The sequence below is a fragment of the Amphiprion ocellaris genome, chromosome 10 (assembly GCF_022539595.1).
Source record: "Amphiprion ocellaris isolate individual 3 ecotype Okinawa chromosome 10, ASM2253959v1, whole genome shotgun sequence".
Lineage (NCBI taxonomy): Eukaryota > Metazoa > Chordata > Actinopteri > Pomacentridae > Amphiprion > Amphiprion ocellaris.
Genome location: NC_072775.1, coordinates 25,986,766 through 26,010,284, shown reverse-complemented (window position 1 = coordinate 26,010,284; position 23,519 = coordinate 25,986,766). Strand labels below are relative to the sequence as shown.

The 23,519-nt window shown below is 38.6% G+C and overlaps 2 protein-coding genes and 1 long non-coding RNA gene across 7 annotated transcripts; 1 reads left to right on the top strand and 2 right to left on the bottom strand.

Moving 5' to 3' along the window:
- Positions 1-830: 830 nt before the first annotated feature.
- Positions 831-19,340, top strand: LOC111565525 (uncharacterized). 2 transcript variants are annotated; one of them, XR_008602923.1, is made up of 6 exons: positions 831-974; positions 1,206-1,399; positions 15,735-15,868; positions 16,100-16,155; positions 17,075-17,252; positions 18,011-19,340. It is a non-coding gene; the product is annotated as an uncharacterized LOC111565525 (long non-coding RNA). The 2 variants fall into 2 exon arrangements; XR_002745913.3 differs by lacking the exon at positions 18,011-19,340 and having other exon boundaries at positions 17,075-17,551.
- Positions 4,650-7,347, bottom strand: LOC111565523 (nicotinamide riboside kinase 2-like). 3 transcript variants are annotated; one of them, XM_023265624.3, is made up of 8 exons: positions 7,152-7,347; positions 6,965-7,055; positions 6,046-6,094; positions 5,632-5,809; positions 5,448-5,519; positions 5,250-5,356; positions 5,056-5,141; positions 4,650-4,959 (listed from the first exon to the last, which is right to left on the bottom strand). In XM_023265624.3, the coding sequence occupies exons 1-7, from the start codon at positions 7,175-7,177 to the stop codon at positions 5,056-5,058; spliced, it is 609 nt and encodes a 202-aa protein (XP_023121392.2). In that variant the 5' UTR covers positions 7,178-7,347; the 3' UTR covers positions 4,650-4,959. The 3 variants fall into 3 exon arrangements, with proteins under 3 accessions (XP_023121392.2, XP_023121391.2, XP_054870206.1); XM_023265623.3 differs by having other exon boundaries at positions 4,650-4,962; positions 7,152-7,346; XM_055014231.1 differs by lacking the exon at positions 6,046-6,094 and having other exon boundaries at positions 4,650-4,962.
- On the bottom strand, positions 12,614-23,430 carry atcayb (ATCAY kinesin light chain interacting caytaxin b). Of its 2 annotated transcripts, none has more exons than XM_023265621.3 (14): positions 23,141-23,430; positions 22,593-22,814; positions 19,726-19,832; positions 18,314-18,369; positions 17,998-18,225; positions 17,053-17,211; positions 16,574-16,676; positions 16,079-16,210; positions 15,819-15,905; positions 15,460-15,558; positions 14,851-14,886; positions 14,697-14,744; positions 14,385-14,431; positions 12,614-13,326 (listed from the first exon to the last, which is right to left on the bottom strand). In XM_023265621.3, exons 3-13 carry the CDS (start codon positions 19,800-19,802, stop codon positions 14,392-14,394), a joined length of 1,065 nt encoding a protein of 354 aa, XP_023121389.1. In that variant the 5' UTR covers positions 19,803-19,832; positions 22,593-22,814; positions 23,141-23,430; the 3' UTR covers positions 12,614-13,326; positions 14,385-14,391. The 2 variants fall into 2 exon arrangements, with proteins under 2 accessions (XP_023121389.1, XP_023121390.1); XM_023265622.3 differs by lacking the exon at positions 23,141-23,430 and adding an exon at positions 22,942-23,091.
- Positions 23,431-23,519: the final 89 nt, after the last annotated feature.

Genomic DNA, 23,519 nt, shown 5'->3' with positions numbered 1-23,519 from the left:
CAAACAAATGTAATGAAGAAAAAATATATATTGATTTCTTCTGAAAAATTGCCAGTAGAAAATGTAAATACTCAAGCAGGGTCAAAGTAAGTTTATTTGTGTAGCATAGATTAATCGCAAAGGTAATCCAATGCTCTGCTTTCTCATTTTTTTCCCTCTCTTTTATCCTAACTCCACCCAGTTGAGGCAGATGGCTGCTCTCCCTGAGCCTGGTTCTGCCGGAGGTCCCTTCCTGCCAAAGACCAACAACATTTGTTCCTTGTTAGAGATTATTTCATTGAAAAAAACCTCTTCAATGACTGGAAAGGAACTTTAAAAGGGAGTTTTATTCCCCTATCATCTCCAAAGATCTTGTTCAAAGAGAATCCTAGGATTTGTAATAGTGTGAGGTGAATTTGTACTATATAAATGAAAGGGAATTGATCTGAAAACTTTTCACATAATGCATTAATATATTAAACCAGAAATAAAATAATACAAAAATATTAGAAAGCAATTCAAAAGAATAGAAACCTTTTTAAAGAAAATTAAATGTATAGTAAATACAGGATAATATTTATGTACAATACAGAAAATCGTGCTAAGTGACTTTCCTTCACTGTGTGACTCAGGCTTCAGCATAAATAACAACTAAAGACTGTTATTAATGACAATGTTCTTTTGTTAGGGAAGGAATTTGCTTGATATGGGTCACAAAAAAAACCCAAGATAATGTATAGAGAAGTCATGCAGACCCCAGAGTTTGTCACTTCAAATCAAATGAATTATTGTGGTGTATGTTTCCTCTGCCAAATAGTGCAACAGGATAGCAAGCCTCTCTGCTTTTCTATTCTTAGCTAAAGAACCCTCCCAAAGTTCAGCACCACCCCGCTCTGTTAACTGCTGCTGTCCAGATTTATAAGAGCCACAGATCCTCAGCACTGGTTTGGCACAAGACTTCCCAAGCAGGACATGTAACCAACAAAATTTAGCCAGTAAGTATTAACGTCGAATTAAGCCTTTCTTGTGTGTCTTACCTGAAAGTAAACAAATCACAACAAAATGTTGCCACAAAAGCAATCTTTTACTGTAAAATAGGAGTGCTTGGAAATAAAACAAACAGTTTCTGGTTGTTTTCATGGTACACCTACAGCAGCGACAGATCTTTCCCCATGTGAAAGACTAATTCTTGTACGCTTTGAATATATCTTATCCCATGAATCTAGGTATCCAGGGCTGCTCACAGCTTTGCTTCTTGTGAGAATTAACGAAGATGATGGTCTTAAAATGGTTTTACCACAAGAAACCCCTCCTACAAGGAATATACCTGTTATCTTTCCCTGAGGCCCCACACTGCCATTCTGAGGAGTAAAATGATAGATCCAGAAGGTTTACCACAGATCATGGGGAGACAACACAGGTGAGATACTGAAAAAATGTTTGAAATATGAAACTCTGCAGTTATGTAGATATTTAGTATAGTTTCTTCTGAAAGCAAAAACAAATGAAGTAGATTTTTTTAGTCTAACCTAAACAGAAATGACTAATGTAGCTGAATAATTGGACATTTGACGCACACAGGAGTGCAGATTATCAGATCTCGTGACTCGTGTATTGCTTATCTTTGATTAACCTTTGCCAGAAGCTAGTCAGCTCTACTCACGTTTCCCCAACATGCTGCTGTTATCATCTTCACGTTTCAATTTTACTACACATGACATATTAGCAGGGAGAGCATTTAATATGTGATCTATTGAAGCAGTCCTAAATAGACTTATAGACTGATGACCTTGAACCTAAACGTCAATATAAATGTCAAGATCAAGAATTGAATGTTTAAGAGATATGCTGATAAACGCTGAAAATAAATGTAGTCTGCTGAAATATATGACATGCTTCTTATGTTTACATTATTGAAATTACATTTTATCCCAACTCACTACATTTGAATTGTAGTTTAGTAGTTTGAGAGGAAAAGAGTTTCAAAATCCAATACAGATTATTTGTTTGTCGTTTAATGAGTGGGGATAGATAAAATTTTTTAGCAGCAGATATACTGTAATTTATTTCTTTTTTCTTTTTCAAGTCAAGTCAATCGCTCACCTCCTGCCATTTTAAAATATAAACTGTAAAAAAACATACAGCCAGTCTGTTCAGTCATCACCAAAAGAGGTGCCAGTTTACTTTAAGTCTTTCTTATCATCACTTATAAGCAGTATAGAAACAAATAATTATGTATTTATTCATCAGGAAAATATAATTCATGCTGTGGGGAACCATAAGCCGAGGCTGGTGTATTAACAGAGTATAAATGACTCAATGCTGTAGTATTAATAAATATAGGTAACTGTACTGTACATTAAAGTATACTTAAAATAAACGTATCCCTGCTTATAAGGACATTATTGTGCATTAGAAACAATTTATTGCATGTTCATATACTAGGACTGCTTATAAGTGCTAAATCAGGTATAAGAGTCAAGTGTTGCACAAAAACAGTTGTTCACATATGTTCGACTCAGTGAGGCTGCCATAAATATTCCTGTCATTCATTCAGTGGCATAACCACAACTGTTCACATGCCTCAGGGGTCCTCACTCGCTCATACAGGGGCTCAGTGGAGCATATGACGGCTGCTTATCTCCTGTGTCACTGCCTCTCCTCCCTAATATGGATGCCCTGGCTGTACATTTTGGGGTTTCCATAGCAGCAGGTGACGTGGGAGCGCCTGCCACCTCACAAGGCTCTCAGTTTAGCGGGCAGCGGCCGGGGGGAGGACCGGCCCCTCAGTCTGACCAGGCTGTGGAGGCTTCAGAGGGTGAGGGGTAATCAGTAATTGGCTGTATACTTGTTAAATATATTCCCCTGACACCTCAAGCACTTAGCCTAAATATAAACTAACAGAGCAGTTACACTCCAACTGTTGGCACGTAAAGACTCCCAGAAACGCATCACAAGACTCCCAGTCCCCCGACACACCCTCTGTACTCTGAGCGAGGTTATGTATGTGATCACAAGGGAAAATTCACAAAAAAGTCTGTGTCACCAAATGTTTATAGATGATACTGTGTATTCTGGGAGTATAAACCTTTAAACATCTTAGTCATCAGTGTTTGTCCCACACAAGTCATTTCTTTTATGGGTCAAAAGTGATTCCATGTCTTCAGCTGCAGCTAGAAATTACAGCCTTTATGTTCAATAGGTTTTTGATTTTAAAATATCAGTTAAATTGAATATATGCTGCTCTCAGCTGAGGCTGATGGTCGAGCAGTGTGGGTGACTTTTAAATGACTTTTGGAGAGCTATTCAACCACCAATGCTAAGCACAAGTACTCTCACTCCATGTCTTGTTGAAATTGATGCCAGAAACTGAAAATAAATAAAATGGGGATTTTGCGCCTTTATTTTGCTGTGCTGCAGACAAGGACATAGAGAGGTTATCAATTGTTACTGGACATGTTGTGTTGTTAGCACAGCATACTTCAGTCATCACCTGAGCACGAGGCAGCCAAGGCTTTGGTTTTAGCTTTGCTCTTCAGCAAGACATATGCAGAACATTCTGGAGCTCACTCTGACCTCCCTGTGTGGATGCAAGTGAAAAGATAATTTTCCCTGTCGGGTTTACAGAAAGGTCATGCAGTTTATTTCCATAAAAGTTCCAGAGGGGGCTTCATGTCCTGTTGCGTGTTCCTCAGGCTTTTTTTCTTAGCTCATCCATGAATACACTTGATGTGAGTCTGCCATGCTGGAGTTGAACAGCAGTAAAAGAAGTTGTTCATCATACTCAGCGTTTCTCTCTTGGAAGATTATAACTTAAGGTGACACACAAAACAAACCAAGGTTTCCTCTAGCATTGATTTTTTTAAATGAATTTCAGGACATAACTAGAACAATTTTTTTACATTGCATCTTACATTTAATCCACAATGACAATAAACTAATTCATAGATTTTCTTGTTTATATAGTAACTATTCAATAATGTCCTTATACCATTACTCAGTCCATTTGAAAATAAATAATTTAAAACAAAGTTGAGTTATGAGTATTTTAATGTTTATTCATGATATCTGAAAAATACTACTGACCCTGAGCCTCCTGTCATTGGAATAATAAGCTGAGTATCAATGTTTTACAGGATAAAGTGGGTATAGCTATTGAATGGATTAAAAGCCAGCACAGTGAATATTTAAATATAGATATAATAGTTCTAGATGATTATGTTAAAGAAGATAGTATGCGAAACAAATGATTCACTTCCAGGCAATCAAATGGATGATGAGAGATAAATTGTCTTTAATTGCAATAGGAAAGTGCTTTATACAAATATATTAGTGTATTATCACTCTTTGTCAATGTAAGTGCACCTGTTTATTTCCTCTTTCTTTAAAGCAATAGATAACTTTAAAAAATGCTTCCCAGTGTTTGAGATGACAGTTACGCAGCTGTTGGATTGAATCACTTCTCTTTTATCTTTTCCCTTTATGTTCACTGCAAATCATTCTCTCTTTTCCTCCAGCTGCTGTTATGACTGCAAAAGCACTAAATCTAATCTCTGTGATAAAGAGGCTCATTCAAGAGCTGCAGGATGTTATCAGTCATCCTCTATATACCGTATTTGTGTCTATGTGGTTTATGAATCTTGTATAGTAAGAAAAACAGGAAACGCAAAGTGGATTGAGTCATTTCTTTGAGTTGTGAGACACAAATCCTTCCTCCCAGTGGGCATTTTATACTTTAACGTACAACAAGATCAGAGATCAGTTCTGTTACAGGTGTTACACACTGGGCAGTCCAGAGGTGGCTTATCTTTTAGAAAAAGTTACACAGGATCATACAAAACACAACACTTCTGCCATTAGTTCTTAATAAGTTACATGATTTCCTATTTACAAATCAGGCTAGAAGAACAGAACTGGTGTTACACAATCATTCAGAATGATATTTACAAGTCTATACACAAATCCGCTGTAAGCCCAATCCTGCTGTAGAGAGACAGAGAGAAGAATGTTACATACATTGAATCAAACAATTGTCAGTAATCTGTCAGTATGCAGAAGGTGTTATTTTTAATTTACCTATAATTGGTTCAGTAGACAGTTCTGAACACTTTCGTACACTTTGTTGTAGATATCCTCCTTTGATGTCATTCCATCAAGGTACTCTGTTCAGAAACAGACAAATGAGAAGTGAATGACAGTCATTTAAAGTAGATGGTTAGCAGTTATGGTTGACTTTGTAGAAGAGAATTTAGCTTTTTAAATTTACAGACCTATTCTGTCACAGTTGTCCTCCATCTCTTTTCTGTGTTTCAAGTACATGGGCCAGACGTGGCCATCGAACAGGCCGGGGGGGTCAGGGACTGTGTATGTCCTTGTACTGAGGAGACACAAGAAGTATTATTATAGTTAGTACCAGAGTGTCTAACTTTTTAGTGAAATCTGTCAGAATTACTCCAAGAGCTTGTTACCTTCTCCTCCTTTTGCACTCCTCATAAGGAATGGAAATGTAGAAACATTTGTCATAGACGTCAATAAAAGGCCTGCACAGAGGAACCAGAGCTCAGATTAGTGAAAAGCTTCAGATGTCAAGAGGCTCATGTGATGCATCTTAGAGCCTGTGTAGAATAACGAGCAAGATGAACAGCGACCCACTTGTAGTTGTAGATGAGAAATCCCTCCACAATGAGAATGTGGACCCCCTTATCCTCTGAGTTGGATTCCTCAGCTTCAGGTGACAGACTGATGCCGTGTGAGCGGGCAAACTTGACAGGGTTCTCCTGCCAGCCTTTGACAGTGCTGATCATAGCCTCCATGTCCAGAGCGGTGATCACTGATACAGAACAAGGAGAGGACAGAGAAGAACAGGTTTCACCACATATTCACTCAACAGTCCTCACCAATGTGCTTTAACACACATTAGTCACGGTTAGTGAATGTCTGTAGCATTCACAGAATATTTGAAAAGTATCACAAAGTTTAGGATTGATTGGTTACCAAACTAAAGAAATGTGCAGGAAAGAAAAAGTACATTACTGCATGGTTTTCCTACGTGAAATCCATTCTTACCATCCCACTGTCTAAAGCCGTCCTCCCCGACTTCTATTTGATCGGGTTTCTGAAATAACAGTCACCAATAAAACATTGCTGCAACCTAGTAACCAGTCGGAGCTGATCACACCTGGACAGGACAAGTCAAGGACTCGTCTCCACCAAAAGTGAACGCACGGTGACAGTTTTAGGTGTGGTTAATAGTTATCATCAATATTTCGTTTGTGAAATTTGGATTCCAAAACCTTAGGACACAGTTTCCTACATAACTTCTTTTACAGTGGTTAAAACTACGAAAGGGTGGTAATGCTTATTGTCGCGTCACGTTGATGATTGAAAGCTTTGAGAAATGGAGCTTCTGGCTTGTCTGGCAAACTGTCTCAAATGTTCTTTCCTTTAAAGGAAAAAACGGAGGCTCTTTTGAAATGGAGTTTTAGATTCTTTTACTTGTGTTGTCTTCTCGAAGTACTAAAACATATGTGATGAAAATGACGTTTGATGGCCAATCACCCTTTGCTGTCCCTGAATGTAGCATGAACAGATGGTTGTGGTTGAAATTAAATCTTCTGGCCTCTTTAAAGCCAAATGCTTTCAAAAACGTGGGTTGCAGAATTTTGCAACATCTTGAAACAAAGTCTGACTTTAAGTGGAAAAGTCCTTTCGTTGGCTGTCCAGGACACAATCAGCCAGATGCATTACTAGGCTACTGCGATGACAGGACATCTGCAGGTCAGACTGGTGGGTTATTTCTGAGCACAAAATGTCTTCAAGGGCAACTTTAATGTAGCAAATGAAATATCTAAAAAAAAAAAAAACAATACTTGCAGTAATGCAATAGCTTCACAATAATACCATAAACATTTTACTGTATCTTTCTTGTAAACATATTACTAGTGACTGAAAAACAAAAAGAAAAAAATACTTTAATTCATCTTACCTTGAAAAAGTCATCCTGATGCACCACACAACAGTTGGGTAATGTCTTTAGTAGTCTATTTGTCAAAGTAGTTTTCCCACCGTTGGTCACTCTAAAATTAACACATCACATAAATATGGATTACACTTCAGGGTTTTGCAAGTCTCACTTATTAGACAGCAAGGTGAATAGACCAAACAAAACTTACCCTCCAATGCCAATGATGATCTTCATTTTTTTATTTTTTATTTTTACTTCTTTCGTAAATTGGTCACCTCTGGAATTCAGTAAATAAAAGCAGGGAACCCAGCCAAAGCAAGCAGTCTATCAAAGGCTTCTTATAAAAACCTTATCCTTCTCCTCTGCCACAGATGTTCCCCCCTTTTACTACTTCATTGATAGACAATCTCTTTGCTGGGCATTTAAAGGATTTGACTGCAGCGTCACAACCTCTGAAACCAATCAGCCCATTTTTTCTGCAACCAATGAGCTGCCTCTTCACAGTCCACAGAACCAATGACATGAGCAGGACTACGGAGCCTCACAGTTGTGTGAAAGTAGATCCTAAATTTTGCACCTGCTGTTGGGGCTCAGTGCACACTAGCCAACCAAACACAAGACAAATCCCACACCCAAGAGAGTCCTTAGAAGATGAAGAGAATAATAAAGAATTTGTAACGTGGCTAAGCTGTGAAACACAAAACTGTATGAACACACGTACTATCATACATTCTGTATATCTATCTATCTGTCTGTCTGTCTGTCTATCTATAATCATTACAGTCTAACCTGTCTGTGTGCAAGTGTAATATGTGAGCAAGTTTTAATGTTGTTAATTTTACTTGTTATGTGACAATGCTGCTGCCCTCTTGTTTATTTTATACAAGATATACATTCTATAATATAAATGTGTGTGTGTGTATACACACACACACACACACACACACACACACACACACACACACACACACACACACACACACACACACACACACACATATGTGTGTGTATATATACACACACATATATACGTGTGTGTGTGTGTGTGTGTGTGTGTGTGTGTGTGTGTGTGTGTGTGTGTGTGTGTATATATTCTGAGACATCTGTGTCACGGCACAGAGCAAAGCCTCGTTATTTGGGATTTTTGAGGGAAAATTTCCATGCTTAGACAGCTATGGATGAGTGAAAACCTGGAGAACTATATTTAGTTGCCTGTGTCTGCTTGCTGCGTCACGCATATTTCTGATGCAACCAGCTGGAGTACATGGCAACCAGCCATGTGACTGTGGTGTCTCAAGTCACAGCCTTAGGTACAGTAAAACACATCTTTGAACTTATCAGTCCTGACTGTTACACACTTCTGGATATTCATTTTCTTTATACACTATTTGGACAGTTTCTTTTATAGCTGCTCTTATCAGTGTAACTGTAGGCGTCAAGGAGGTGAGCTTTAAGGCCAAGCTATCAGAACACTTTCACATATATTCACGTTTTATTACCAGGATAACCGTAAACGAAAGGTGACATCTGCTAACACAAAGTGATTGACTGTAGCCATCTAATGTAGATAAACGGAAGATCTTTCAAACTGGTAAAACATTCATAATGGTCCCATATAGGGTCTGGCTGACTGTAGGGCACCAAAGCATGTGGTCCAACATGAGAGGCATGTGGTGCGCATACTTTTTCCTCCTTACAATCACAGAATGGATACATCTTTACTTGACCAGTATTTTTTGTCCATTTAAACCTTTCAAGTTAATGACCAAGAGCAAGTATCAATCTACACTTACAGGTGTAAAGAAATAGTTTGTCATTTTGAGATTTTGCTCATATGTGTGAGTTAAACATGGAGCGAGAGTGTGAAGGCAGTTAGTCCAGTCAAGTCACCTTTATTTATATAACACATTTTAAACAATAGATGTTGAGCCAAAGTGCTTTCCAGTAGAGAAATAAGACTGGCATTACAAATTTACCTCACAAGTTTAAATATTAAGGTTAGGACCCTACAGAATTATTTATTTGAATTTATCTGAGTAATTTAAATATTATGGCTATAACCCTACAACATTATGTAAAATGTCAGCTGACTGGTCAGATGAAATATTATGGCTATGGCCCTACATTATTATATGTAGTACAAATTAACCTGACTAACCTAAATGTTAAGGTTAAGAACCTACAATAATTTCTGCTCTAAGAAACTTTGCTTGTATATGGACCCATATGTTAATCAGTCAGTTTCAGAGGTGTTGATAGGTGTTTGATTGAACACTGTAGTCAGGTCAGCTGTTTCCCTGTGCTTCCAGTCATAATGCCAAGCTAACATGTCTTCAGCTCTGTACTTCATGCACAGACATGACAGCGGAATCCATCTTTTCATTTTAACTCATGGAAAGTAGTAAACATAGCATTTAGTTTATTTTCCAAAAAGGGCAAAAATTAAACTGGTAACTTTTCATGTTCATCAAATTTCAAATACTATTAAAGACAGAGAGACATATCAAATGAAGCAATGTCACAAGACAAAAAGATCTTTTTCTGTCTGAACTGTTGAGTGTGTTCGTTTTCTGAGCTAGAAGACAAGCAACTTCTCTCGGTTAAAATAGTTTATTCTGCTATGGAAAGTAGCTTGATATCAAGGACCATTACTGTTCAGAGGACTATTGCTAACAAAATGTTAATCTGTAGCCATCTTCCCAGGGATGAATGAAATTCACAGTATACGGAGTCTTTTTATGGAATGTGCAACAATCTTATTTGTCAAAAACTGTTCATTATGATTCATATGTTTCTTTTTGTACTGTTCCCTTCTCCATTAACTGCTGACTTCTGTCTCAGTCATATACAGTCATGTGAAAAAATTAGGACACCCCATTGAATATTCAATTCTTTATTAAGAAATGTTCACATATCGATGTCTAATCTTGTTTTTATTTATCTCTGGGAAAGAAGTGGTTTAATTGCAGATAAACAACAATGATTATCCTTGTTTTTTCTCATTAAACAAAAATCCACATTCTAACTGAGGAAAAAATTAGGACACCCTACCCATTAATAGCTGGTGTTACCCCCTTTGGCTGAAATAACATCAGTGAGACGCTTCTTGTAGCCACCTACCAGTCTCTGACATCGGTCTGAAGAAAGTTTGGCCCACTCCTCAATACAAAATTCAACGACTCTCTTAGTTTTCAGCCGGTCCTTGGTGGATTTACTGGTATGTTTTGGGTCATTGTCATGTTGCAGGGTCCAGCTCCGCTTCAGCTTTAATTTTTTCACAGACAGTCGCACATTATCCTCAGGCACCCTCTGATACATGGCAGAATTCATGGTGGATTCTGTAATGGTGAGCTGGCCGGGTCCTGCCGCAGCAAAGCTCCCCCAAACCATGACACTTCCACCTCCATGCTTCACAGTTGGTATGAGATTTTTTTCCTGGAATGCTGTATTTGGTTTACACCAAACATGTCCTCTGTTCTGGTGTCCAAATTATTCAATTTTAGACTCATCTGTCCAAAGAACATTATTCCAGAAGTCCTGGTCTTTGTTTATGTTTGCTCTGGCAAACTTTAGTCTGGCCTTCATGTTTCTCTTAGAAAGCAACGGTTTCCTTCTTGCATGCCTCCCATGAAAGTTAAAATTGTGCAGTTTCTTTCTGATTGGAGAGGCATGCACTTTCACATCAACAGTAGCAAGAGCCTGCTGTAAGTCCCGTGATGACAGTTTAGAGTTTTTGGAGACTTCTTTTAGCATCTTGCAATCTGCTCTCAGGACGAACTTGCATGGACGGCCAGACCTGGGCAAGTTGGCAGTTGCTTTGAATGCCCTCCACTTGTAGATTATTTTCCGGACAGTGGAATGGCTGATTTCAAATTCTTTTGAGATCTTTTTAAATCTCTTACCAGACTCATAAGTTGCTGCAGTCTTCTTTCTGATGGCCTCAGGCAGCTCTTTCGATCTCACGACAGTGTTCATTCTTACTTCAACAGTCAGGAGCACTCCAAACTAAATGTTTGAAGCTTAAATAGGGCAAGCCTCTCTCCAAATGCTGACTAATGATGTTCTAATCATGTGCACCAGATGTGATACAACTGTGTGATTTTAGTCATTTTAAGTGGGAATAAATGTGGGGTGTCCTAATTTATTTCTCACCAGAAATTGCATTTTCATATGTCCAAATATTTTCATAAAATATACAGACTTTCATAGGGTGTCCTAATTTTTTCACGACTGTATTATCACAGCTTCTAGCTGACACATCAACTCCAGTCATGAGTATTTTGTCAGTTCTTAAACACGGCAGCTTTTGTTCTCACAAGAAGTCTTCATGACATGGAGTGGCCTTCAATGAGTGTGTGTGAGAAAGTGCATGAATGTGTGTCAGCAATAAGCGTTGGTGTGTAGTGAGTGTAAGCTGCTGCAATTTGCCCTCAGTGGACCTGGTCAATTCACCTTTGGTTTATCCAATTAATATAGTGTGGGATAATGTTCAAGACCCTCCCGTCTTACAAAGGTCAACACAACTCTTTTTATTAGCACTTAAGCAATGTGTAAATCAGTGTTAAGGAAGCAGTATGTTTAATAGAAATAATAATAAAAATAATAAATCCTAACAGAACCAAAGAACCTCCAAACCTCTAAAGTTTTCTTTAAAAACAGTCATTGAACTACTCATCAGTGACATACCATTCCACTGGAAAACTCAACCAAATCTAAGCTTAAGATTGCAATATTTCAGTGAAATCATTTTGTTCTAAATACTTCATTTAAAGTAGAATGAAATATATAAATTGTTTGCTTGAAATCTGTAAAAAAAAAAAAAAAAAAAAATTAAATCTGCACTCATCAGTACAACAGGGAAGCCATGAGTTGCAAGCAACAGTCACATAAGGGAGATTCGGGGACTTTTCAGTCTAACTGCAGGCTGTGTTTACACAGAGCAGAGAGAAGATTAGTATGACAAAAAACGTAAGCAGTGAAATATTTATAGTATGTGGAATCGCCTTTTTTCTCAAGTGTTGCTAACAACTGTGAGCACTTTTTGTAAAATAAATGGTCAAAGAAATAGTTTTTATTCATATTTTATATGATTTATGACATAAGTTAAAGACTTTTCTCTACATCTGGCCATAGTTGTATTGTTTCCATAGAGGTGCAAAAATGAGCCCACAGTGAGGAAAAAGGACACAGATAAACAAAACAAACAAACTGTTTGGGATTCACAGGGTTAATTGTTCAAATGACTGACTTTGCATATTACATCATAAAAGATATCAGTAGAAATGTTAGGGAATAAAGTATAGTTTACTATGGATTATGTCCAGTGCTAATACGTTGTGATCACAGTAACATTACATAATAAAATAAAGAGGGGTCACTTCAAGGGTATTAAGTCCAAATGACTCCCATAAAGAACAGCACAGGACAGTCAGATGACACAAAGAGAATCAACTGACTTGGCCAACACACTCATAGATCATAATTGTGCCCCTTAATAACTCAACTGTCAAACACATTCTGGACCAAAGTGGAACACAGACAGAGGCAATAAAAACATGAAGGTAAAAGCTGTAATGTATTGTAAATGGGCAAAGCTGTCCTTTCAAGTCACTTGTTCAGTTTTAGGAGTCAAAGCTGAATGCAGGAGGTGAATAAGCATGACAAAGCTCATTTAGTTTCACTCATTTATTTCTTTGTTGTTGTTTTTTAACAAACAGTAAATGGCACATTTTCATAAATAACACTTTTAGCATTTCATTTGACTCTCTTTAAATATATGTTATTTCATTTGGAACAATGTACAATTCCCGTCATGTGAAAGTACTTTTTTTTTTAAACTGACAAAAACATGTAACAAAGACAGGAAGGATATAAACAAGCATGCCACCTGCATATTCCACTCTGGAAAATCTGAAAACTGTAACACACTTTTGCATTAACAGTAACATCTACTGTAGGTTTACGAAGAACAACATCATCATACATTATTTTCAGCAAATATCCATAAAACCAAACAATGCCCATGCCATTCCTGTGCAAATCCCTTGCTCATAATATATATTACAAGTATGTACATGTTTCCAACTCCATCAGCAGATGCTCCAGAGTTCATACAAGTCCTTTACTTTTCATTCATATAGAAGTCATGCTGTAGATAAAGCTCGACCTGACATGCAGATATTTTTCAATTTAGCAATAAGATGTCCTGTTTTGGTGTAAACGGACTTTAAGTTATTAGAAGCAAGCATGTCACTGAAAATAATAGAAATACTGAGGAATGATTGTCCTGCAGCTAACAGATCCATTCAGGGGATTTAATGTTGTGTGATGTTGGCTCCTGTTTAATGAATGGATGTTCCCCACTGCCTCTTCAACATAAAGCTCTGTAATGCAAACACAGAAAGTTTAATTCTCTCTCTGTCTCTGGCACCTATATCCTGACACTTAAACTGTCTGACATAATCAATTCACAAATATAGTATTTAAATCTGGCAGTGTGTCAGTAGGCAAGCACTAAATGGAAACCAATCCAACTTGACACATATCAGGTTTGCCTATTCATTTTTCTCTGCTTCCTCTGCTGGCATTTGGTTAGGGGACGGTGGCTGTGTCCATTCCTGGGATGTCAGCCAGTACTCCGGCTGACAGCTCTTTTGATATATGAGGGCCGATAGGAACGGTCAGCAGCACGGAACACTGCGGGGGGTTGGGGTTCTTAAATAACCCCCTTCTCCCACCCTAATGAACCCAGACCGGCCATGGCGGGTATTTCCCCCGATTTCATGTCAGGCTCTGAGGCGCAGATCAATTTGCTAGAACATCTTCGTAGCACAAAATAGAATTGATTGGTTATGTGCAGGCAAGCTTGAAGAGACGTGCAGCTGTGCTTTATGTAACATGGGGGGTTGTTTGAGGATCAGCTAACATTTCCCGAATTCACGTACAGTCTGAATTTAAAGAGCTGAAACATGACTTGGCAAAAGTGAAGATGCTCCGGAGGACTGACAGCAATCTGACAACAGTGCATGTCGGGTTCATGTTCAGGTGATGCCGTTTCTCTTTTCAAGATGAAACCAATGAATGATTGTAATTAAAGAATCAGAATCTTCTCTTGATTTCTCAGATGGCTCAAATAACCATTAAAAAAGAACTAAATGTACAGAAGTGATTTTTTTACTGTACTTGCTTGAGGTCTGGGTCAATAGGATACTGTAATTTGGATCTTGGTGTCCCTGAACTGAGCGCTGGCCCTTTGGACATTTGGTCAGTGACCCAAGACTCCAGACAGGCCTTCGTCCAGCATCTGATTTACTGTATCGTGTCTCTTTTGCACATATAAGCATATGCACAGAAGAGAACATTTCCCTGTATGTCAGAGATTAGTTACAGAGGGCTGACATTACAAACCAGCCTGGAGAGTTCAATGAATGAGACCTCTTACCTTAATGTCAGATGTCACGACCAACCTCTGCTATCATTGACTTTGGCCTGGAAACAACATATTAACGTTAAGCAAAGAGCAAATAAAAATATTTTGCTTGGTAATCTAGCCCATATTAGGTTGTACTCTCTGTTGCCAAATTATATGCATGTGTTACTGTGATAGTAATGAATAACTAAAATAATTAACTATGGTACTGAGCAAAAGTGATCTACTTTCAGTTTTCTACCAGCTATAAGTTTATTGTATAATAAAAGAGGTCAGATATCTTGCATATTGCACTGAAGTGTATGTACTGCAAAGTGAGGTCACCTTTCTTTAGGGAGCATTGAGTTAGTCTGCTGCCGCTCCTGTTCAAGTCTGTAAGTATGACAGGGAAGCCTTAATATTTTTATGAAGAAATAGGCAAAATTGTGTTCATTATCACTTGTTTAAACACAAAATCTGAGGAAAATCAACTGCTTACCTTTCCCTTTGTGCTCTAATCTTCTCATCATCATACCTTTAAAAAACAGGAATAAAAAATCACATTACATCAACATACTTCATAAGTTACCAACTGTAAATCATATGTAAAAAATGAGACACAGATTATGTCTGCTGTTGGCTCTGTTTAATGTGTTTAGATATTCACTGCAGCTCTTCCCAGAACGTCCTACAGCCACTGAATGTGAAGGTACAGCCACCTACAGTTTGCTTTAAAATCAGTATGAACACTAATATGAGTTTTCAGCTGCTGGCTACAGGAATCTACTGTCATGACTACATTAGTTTTTTGTTTTTTTTTGGCTCCCCACCATACATTAGAGCAATATTACACATATCAATATTCCACTGTTTTAGTTACCCAAGCCCAAGGAAGTACACACTGAGAACTGTACATTTAAATAAAAGCTAAAAAACACCAAATCTAACTCCTAACAAATCATCCTTTTGCACTGTTTGGCTGAGGTTTTACTCCATCATATGGTGAGAATTCTGTCTGGGTGTTATAACTGTAAACTGGCAATGCACAAAGCTGAGATAGACTGGTGCCGTGTCTCAGCAGCGTCCCTTAGTGGCTGAAAGTACTTACTGCAGCACGCACTCAGGGATCTGCACATGCTCCATAGGGATAATCTGGCTGAGTTCCTCCAATGTTTGAACATAACGGATCTTATCCATGAACTTCACACTGCAGTAAACAATTCCAACATGCAATTATTGTCACATATGATCACGTCTAAAAACATATGTCTATATCATATAACACAGTGCTTATTCTGTAATTATGCACCAGCTACACCTTTATGTTTGTGATGTCTTGAAATGTATACTAAATCTGCTGTACACTGCTATTATTTACTTAAGGTCTTCCTTCTATTTCTTGGACATGCTAAGAGAGATGATTGGACAGTCAGTAAATGCACTGGTGGACCATAAATATGTTCTCACCTGATGAAAGGTCTTGAGATTGCCAGGACAGTGCGGATGAACCATGTTGGGTGAGCGATAATGAGACACTTTAGATTCTTTCTCAACCTGCAGGAGACATTCAGACAATATATATGATCATTGTTGAACATTTTTAACATGATGAATTCCCATTTATCGCCATTATCTTAATCTTTAGCAATAACAACATCATTCGCATTCTTAATTTTTCTTCTCATTTCTATCACATCTGCACACTATTCTGACACTGTTTGTCTTACTTCCTGTCGATCATCTGGTAGCATCTCTTCAGCCAGCTGATGCCAGGCATCTTCCTGCGAGGAGTTGCTCCATTCAGGTAAATAATCATGTAGTCTTCTGCCACCAGCAGCTCCAGGCTGCTTACAACATACCTGACAACATAACAAACTCACATCTATTGAAACTTCATGACTGAAGCACAAAAAAATGAAGATACTTAATTTCAACGACAATTAATTTTTGATTTCAAATAATTCAAGACAAAATGATGAGGGTTACACTGACTCATTGTTCATTTAATATTAGTAGTAATATAAAACATGGTTTGACATCCATGTTAAGCAGAAACATTTTCTCCTCTAATGTCCTTTGATAGAATAAAGCGCGTATATATAATGAATGAATGGATGTCCTTTGATAAATTATTCAGAGATGATATGAAATAAAGTAGGATCCTACTGAAGCCTGGTACTGTAAAGTAATCCCTTAAGAAATTAAAAAAAAAAAAATCTTACAGGAAGAGATTCTCCATGATGTAAGTGTAGTCCTCACAGCTGCTGTCAGGCAGATGGCAGGCTGCAAACACAATGATGGCATTCAAACCCTCACCATAGTAACCTGAGAGGAAGCAAGACACATTTAGTGCAAAGGTAGTGGCAAGTTATGATATCAGCAAGTCAAGTCATCAATTGAATTTTCTTATCAAAGTATTGCTTTTTGAAGTGAAAATAAATATCTATGCATTCTTGTTGTGAGTGGATGCTGGGGTCTAATATTCTTCGATGGTCTGATGCTGCTTCAGAGGCTTAAAGGTTGAGTAAATATTGAGCAAGCACAAATGCAGGCTGTGCACTTAAATGTATCAGAACATAAATACTTTTTATTGTTTTGTGTATGTACTCTCCTTTACTTGGTGTACTTCTCAGAATTAAAAGTGGTCAGTTTGCTTTCTTTTGAAGCCATTTTGAATGAACTCACACACTCTCTGACTAACCTCCATGTGTGACCACCCTCAGGTACGGTCTGATGACCTGCATGTCAATCCGTTGCTCCTGGTCACCGATGATCACTGTTCGCCACAGACGACCAGTCGAGTCTCTCTCCTCCTCGCTTTCACCTGGAAGACGCTTAGCAGTGGCAACAGGAGTGTCATCTGAAAACAAGGGGATACCACAGAGTTCCTGCTCAGATTGTGTAACCTTTCTCTTCGCTTTTGTTTTTACATTTAAGAAATCACATTAAATCGGCATGAGGCAGATTATAGTCAGAGAACTGAAACTTTTCTTCACTGTCTACTGTAAAATGTTAACATGATTCACTGCCAGTGACACCAAGCAGAATCGACATAATGAAACATTGTGAAAAGGAAAAAAAAATGCAACCTTGACCATGATTATTCAGCACAGCTTCCTGAATTCTACCCATTAATTAAACTGTAATGCTAGCAGACTGTACTTTCAGGTTATGGACAAAATAAAAGGAATTCTTAGCAATGTTTAGTCATCTATTACACAAAATCCCTGCAATAAACACCATTGACAAGATTAACATATGCTAGCTTTAGCTGGCTGTGAAAGATAGGTATTTAATTTGCTCTCTAGTCATTTCAGAATATTATAGTGTTATTGTTTAACTAGATCTATTAGAGAAAGACAAAAGACAATATTGTATAAAATGCCCTTAACAGCTGTAAAAAGACCAAAAATGCAGCCTTGCCTTTCAAGCCAATTGTTTATAAGGACATTCATTGATTAAATTTAAAGCTTTTAGTTTTAGTTGACAGTTGGCAGCTATATGTGTAAAGGCAGCCAAAGGGAGATAACGTATGAGGAAGGAAACTATGTACTTCTCAAATGAATTCTGACATGCTTCCATGGACCTTTAAAGTTCTTCAGTACTGGTTTTAACTGTTGCCATTAACATTTGATGTCTGACCGACCTTCCCACTCCAGCTCATTGCCGTTGTTGATGAACTCCAGAGAGTCGGTCTCATCAGGAGTCTCAATGTCATCAACATTGATGTCCAGGTCGTCGGGAGTTTCCAGGAAGTCATCAGAGAGCACTGAGCCTTCACTCTGGTCCAGAGACAGGTTCATGTCAGGGGCAACAAGTGTGCGACGCTTACGCTGGGTCATGGACTCCCCCACATTCAGACTGGTTGGAGGATCTAAAAGAGCAGGTCAAGAAAGTTCAGATACAGTATGTAGTAAAAAGAAAAAAAATCAAACGTAATGCTGTTTGTTTATTCCACTTACTGCTTCTGTTGTCAGTGAGGCCACATGAATCAATATCTCCATCTTCTGGTAGCGGCCTACAGAGACAAACAGAAATATACAGCATAATACAATGATAAATCAGAAATTAACTGACACACATATAGCTTCTCCTTGGCCTGATGTTTTCCAGACACCAAGTTAATGATTGTTTTGCTTGTCTTATAGCTGCAACTAAAGCGTAACAGTTAAAATAATTTGCTATGATAAAAAAAAACAAACAAACAGATCAACTATAAAGTATGAGCAGTCATTGCTGCAATCTTGCTTTGTCCATTGTTTTTAGAGAAGCTCTATTGTGATCTAACTACATTATGCCTTTGGAAACAATATCTGTTGTTGGAGAAAGCAACATCAGTAATTACCAGCTCCCCTCTGACATTATAATGAGACAGCTGAACCCTCAGAAGTGGGGGACGGGAGTGCGAGATTACAGTCGATAGCATTCGTACCAACACACACATATGCAGAGAGTGAAGGACACAGACATTAACACAGACAAGCTAACACACCCTGTAACACCACAAGTATGAGCCAGCTGATGGAGCTGCTGGGATAATTGCTGTTATTATGTTGTCAGTAGCTCTGTAAAGGTAAGGCAAGGACAGCACCAACAGCAGGGAGGGGAAAACAATTTGAAGAGTAAAAGCTTTCTGAAATGTTGCTCCAGGTTAAACTGTCTGCCACTATATTCAAAGTAGTTTTGAAGAAACAGGAATACAGGGTTGGGATTAGGGTAAAATAAAAGCAAAATACTAAATTTAACATGAAATGTCATCTTTTTCTCCCTCTCTCAATTATTCCACTTCACTTACCTAATTCCACCATGTGAATTATTGTAGTTTCATCCTGGGATATTTTTGACCTTGTTAGCTCATTTATGAACATGAGAGACATGCACCAGTGATTCTGGGCAGCAGTTAAACCTACCATTTCCATGTCACTTTGTACTCTATTGGTGTAAGCAGATATTAAACACAGTGTTATGTAATACACTGTATGGAAATGTGTTGTGAGTATACTGACTGTTCTTGCAGAAGCTACAGCACTTTCTCTGCTCATTTTTCAAAAACTTGTCTCCTCTGCTGTAAAAATGATCTGTGCCAGTATAAAGAGTGGGTGTCTGGCTACGTTTCTGAGCACTATGACGTCTATGTCTTCTCCTCTCCTCTCTTTGCTAGCTGCTATTTTGTTCAGACATGATACAACCTCATCACGTAACACCTAATGACTACATCCCGGAAAGCACACACCTGCTTCCCTTTAGCCTTCGACACACAGACACGTGACTGACTTTCCATCAAAGCTTGAGCTGTTTGTCAAAGTCTGTGCACAAATCGGAGACACTGCACACACAAACACAGCATTTCACTCATTCGCAGACAAATACGTACCTGGGGAAGTCCTCATCTTGCCACTCGTCCTTCACCTCCATGCTGTCCATGCGTAAAGTGGCTTCTGCTGTACCCATCCTCTGCTGGGGAGGATGGGCCTCAGCTCACTGTGTTGTTAACAAACAGTGGAAATCATTCATCAAGCCATGCAATAGGAAGTCAAGTGTTAAAACATACGGTGACTGTAGTTGTATTAGAGGAGGAGCTCCACCCATTTTATGGAACACTGATAATTTCATCGGGATTATCTGGCTTTTGATGTGAGATTTTAAGGCAAGGCAAGGCAAGGCAGCTGTATTTGTATAGTACATTTCATACACAAAGGCAACTCAATGTGCTTTACACTAAAACATTAAAAACATTGGAAACATTCAGACAATCATAAAAAGACAATTGAAATGATGAATATAATAAAACATAGAAAAGAACAGGAAAATTAGAAATATATTAAAAAATAAAATTACAATTTGCATTTAAAACAATTTCAATTAAGCTATCATAGGAAAGCATTGGCAAACAGAAAAGTTTTGAGCTGTGATTTAATAGAAGTGAGAGTTGGAGCAGACCTACAGCTTTCAGGGAGTTTGTTCCAGATATGTGGAGCATAATAAGTAAATGCTGCTTCACCATGTTTAGTTCTAACTGTAGGGACTGAAAGCAGACCAGTACCTGATGACCTCAGAGCTCGAGATGGTTCAAAAAGTGACAGCAGATCAGCTATGTATTTTAAGCTCATCGAGCCTTTGCTACAAACTGAAGGTGTGGAGAGAGATGTGGACAGTCATCAGACAGAAAGGACTGAATTTTTAAATTCAGTATAGACTATGAATTTGCTTTATGGGAAATGTGGAATTTCATTGCATTTGTTCCATGCCAGGGGCAGAAAAAAAACAAAAAACCCCTCTATAGCCTCGTCTGCTTAAGTTTATACCATTGTTTATTAAAATATTTATTTTTATATAATATTTATATTTATTGAATATATATTTATATTTGTTGAATTTCTCTTCGGGGATGAATACATTTTTTGTATTGTATTTTTCATTTGAAAAAAATTATATACAACATTTTGGGAGTATGTAAATAAGAGAGGAGAGACAACTTTTATGTTTTATGAGTTGTGGTTAAAATCTGAAAGTCAGCAACATGTGTAGATGTGTTTTCTTTCCTAAAAGTTCATCTTTTTCTGACTAACATGAGTTGAGTTCTACAACACTGAACACATCTGCAAGTTTCAAGCACTCAGGTGAAATTTAGCTATGGGTAATTACTGCACAGTCAAGTCACAATAATAAGAATTCCACATATCACACTGGACTTCCTTCCCCCTGATCCTCAGGGAAAGACAGAAATAAAACAATCAAGGATAAGTCATGCACAGAGTGAACATCATGTGCAAGTCTTGTGTCTTGCAAGTACATTGTGGGGATGAGTGTGCTTCCTACGTCACTGTCCCAGCCAGAGCTCATGCTATAGCAGACGTTACCGCAGTCCATTTGTCCACTGAGGCGGCACTGATGTGCTACAACCTGCCCATATGGAAAATAACAGCAAATGTGGGCTAAAAGGGACACAAGCCCTCCAGCTGCAGGCTGCGGGTACTGCTGTGCTGTGATTGGGTTTTCAATAATAGATAAAAGAGATACTGTTGACACTCTGGAGTTTGATGGAAACATTATGAGGAATTCCTTAAACAGCACTTTAATTAAGACCCTTCAGGCTGAATCACACGTTGCCTTCCTCTGTTCTCAGAGTAAGAGATTCACATGATCAGTGTGTGTGGTTGGTTTATGCAAATGTCTCTTTCTAAGGCTCAGCTGCTCATACAGTGAACTGATGATTGATGGACAGAAAGTAATGTTGCAGCAGCACGTGTTTGGTAGGGATTTGTGTCCAGATGGCAGAGCTGTCTTCATTCTCCCAACACTGTCTCCTGACTTAGTGACTGGATTGTGCTTACCAAACCTGCTTACCCAAAAATTCTGTCACAGATTGAACACAAACTTGTTGCAAACATACAGACCCTAAATATGCATTTTTTTTTTTTACCACATCATTTTCCTGAAAAATACTATTTCTATGATATACAGTAAATGTAACTGAGGGAAGCAGTGGAGTTTCCACTTGAAAAAGCATCAAAGTATTCTTTCCTCCTCTGTGTTACGACAACATTTACAAGGCTTTGGAGAAAAGCACCAACAGATCTACTGAGGATGAAAGGTAACACAGATATCACGATGCACAAGTGCAGCTTTCTTTTCCTCAACGACTGTTATCTACAGGCAAGAGGGCAATGATGCAAAAAGGAAAAACACTTTCAATATTCTTAACAACACATGAATGACTTAAAAGGCAACAAAGTAATAAACATCTTTTGGTACTAAGTAATTGAATTTGACACTTTAAACCTCAGCCAGCCTGCCTCATCAGAGAAGTGACTCTGTAGTTTGATCAGATTTGATTGCCAGTGACCAAATAACCCTAAAACTGTCATCAGATTTTGATCTAAAACATCCTCTTTTCCTTTTTTGTAGTCCTCTTCACTTCAAACCACAAGGAAAGCAATAATGAAATATTTAATGTGAAATTACAAAAGAGTAACTTATATTATATCATATGGGTCTCACTGCTCTTATTCAAAAGCTGAGAAAATTACAGTTTTCATGGCCTTAAACTGAGTATGAAAGCAGGGAAGCTATTCTGTCATGACTGTCAGCGTTTTTCACCCAACAAATACAGTCTTGGAAAATTGAATCACAGACAACAGCAGAACAAAACATAACAGTGAATATCCTCTTTGCCTCTGTGCCCTAAGGAATCAGACATTATTCAGCTGGAACTAGAAAATCTAAGGACAAGGTACTCACATGCTGCAACTACAATGACTCCCTCTTCACTATGTTGAAAGCTTCCCTGTTTTGCTTTCAGATGCTTCCTGTCTTCCTCCTCCTCCTTACAGCTGCTGAGTGATGGTCATCCCTGTTTACATCTGCAGGTGGGACACCACTGTGCTCAGAACCTGGGCTGCTGTTCACTTGTTCTTGTTTACGGATGCTGCGAATGGAGGCTGAGAGAAAAGTCGTGTCCTTCTGCAGAGAGGAGAGTGATGAGGAGAGTCAGAGTCACCATGCAGCAGACACCATCCTGCTCTCATCTTTTCTGTGTCCTCTGCCGCTCAGATCCTGTGTGGCTTTTTGGACAAAAGATAATCCTCACCCTGTGCTTTCAGCTCGTCTCATAATGATCACTCTCTTGCTCTCGGCCTCGTATTTACTTCGGCTCCTCTCGACCGAATCCCCCTCTGCCTCCTCCCCTCACCAACACTAATGCCCCCACCCCAGGCTTTAATCCTGCTGTGATGATGTCAGCCGTATGGGCGCTGTGTTATGATGGTTATGTAATCACAACTGCCTACCTTCTCTTTGATTCTTTCAAGCGTCTCCGAGTCAGGATCACCTGTTTTCCTCAGTCCATTTAGCATCCATCATTAAATGAGTTTCTGTCCTCCTCCGAGCTTGAGAAGACAGACGTTTCTATTTCAGCGTTGTTCCCTGGCAACAGCATCTTCCTCCCTCACACACACACACACAGTCAGTCTCTCTCTCTCTCGTTTTTCTCACAATCTCTTATAACCTCTTTCGCCCTCGATGAAGCCCCTCCTCCACATTTCTCCCTCCTTTTTTCTTGCTTGCTGCCTGACGCTCACTCCACCTCCTTCCCCTCCTCTCCCTCTCTTCCTCCCCTGCTCTCCTCACAGCTGCACTGAGCTCTGCACGATGTCAGCAAACACACAG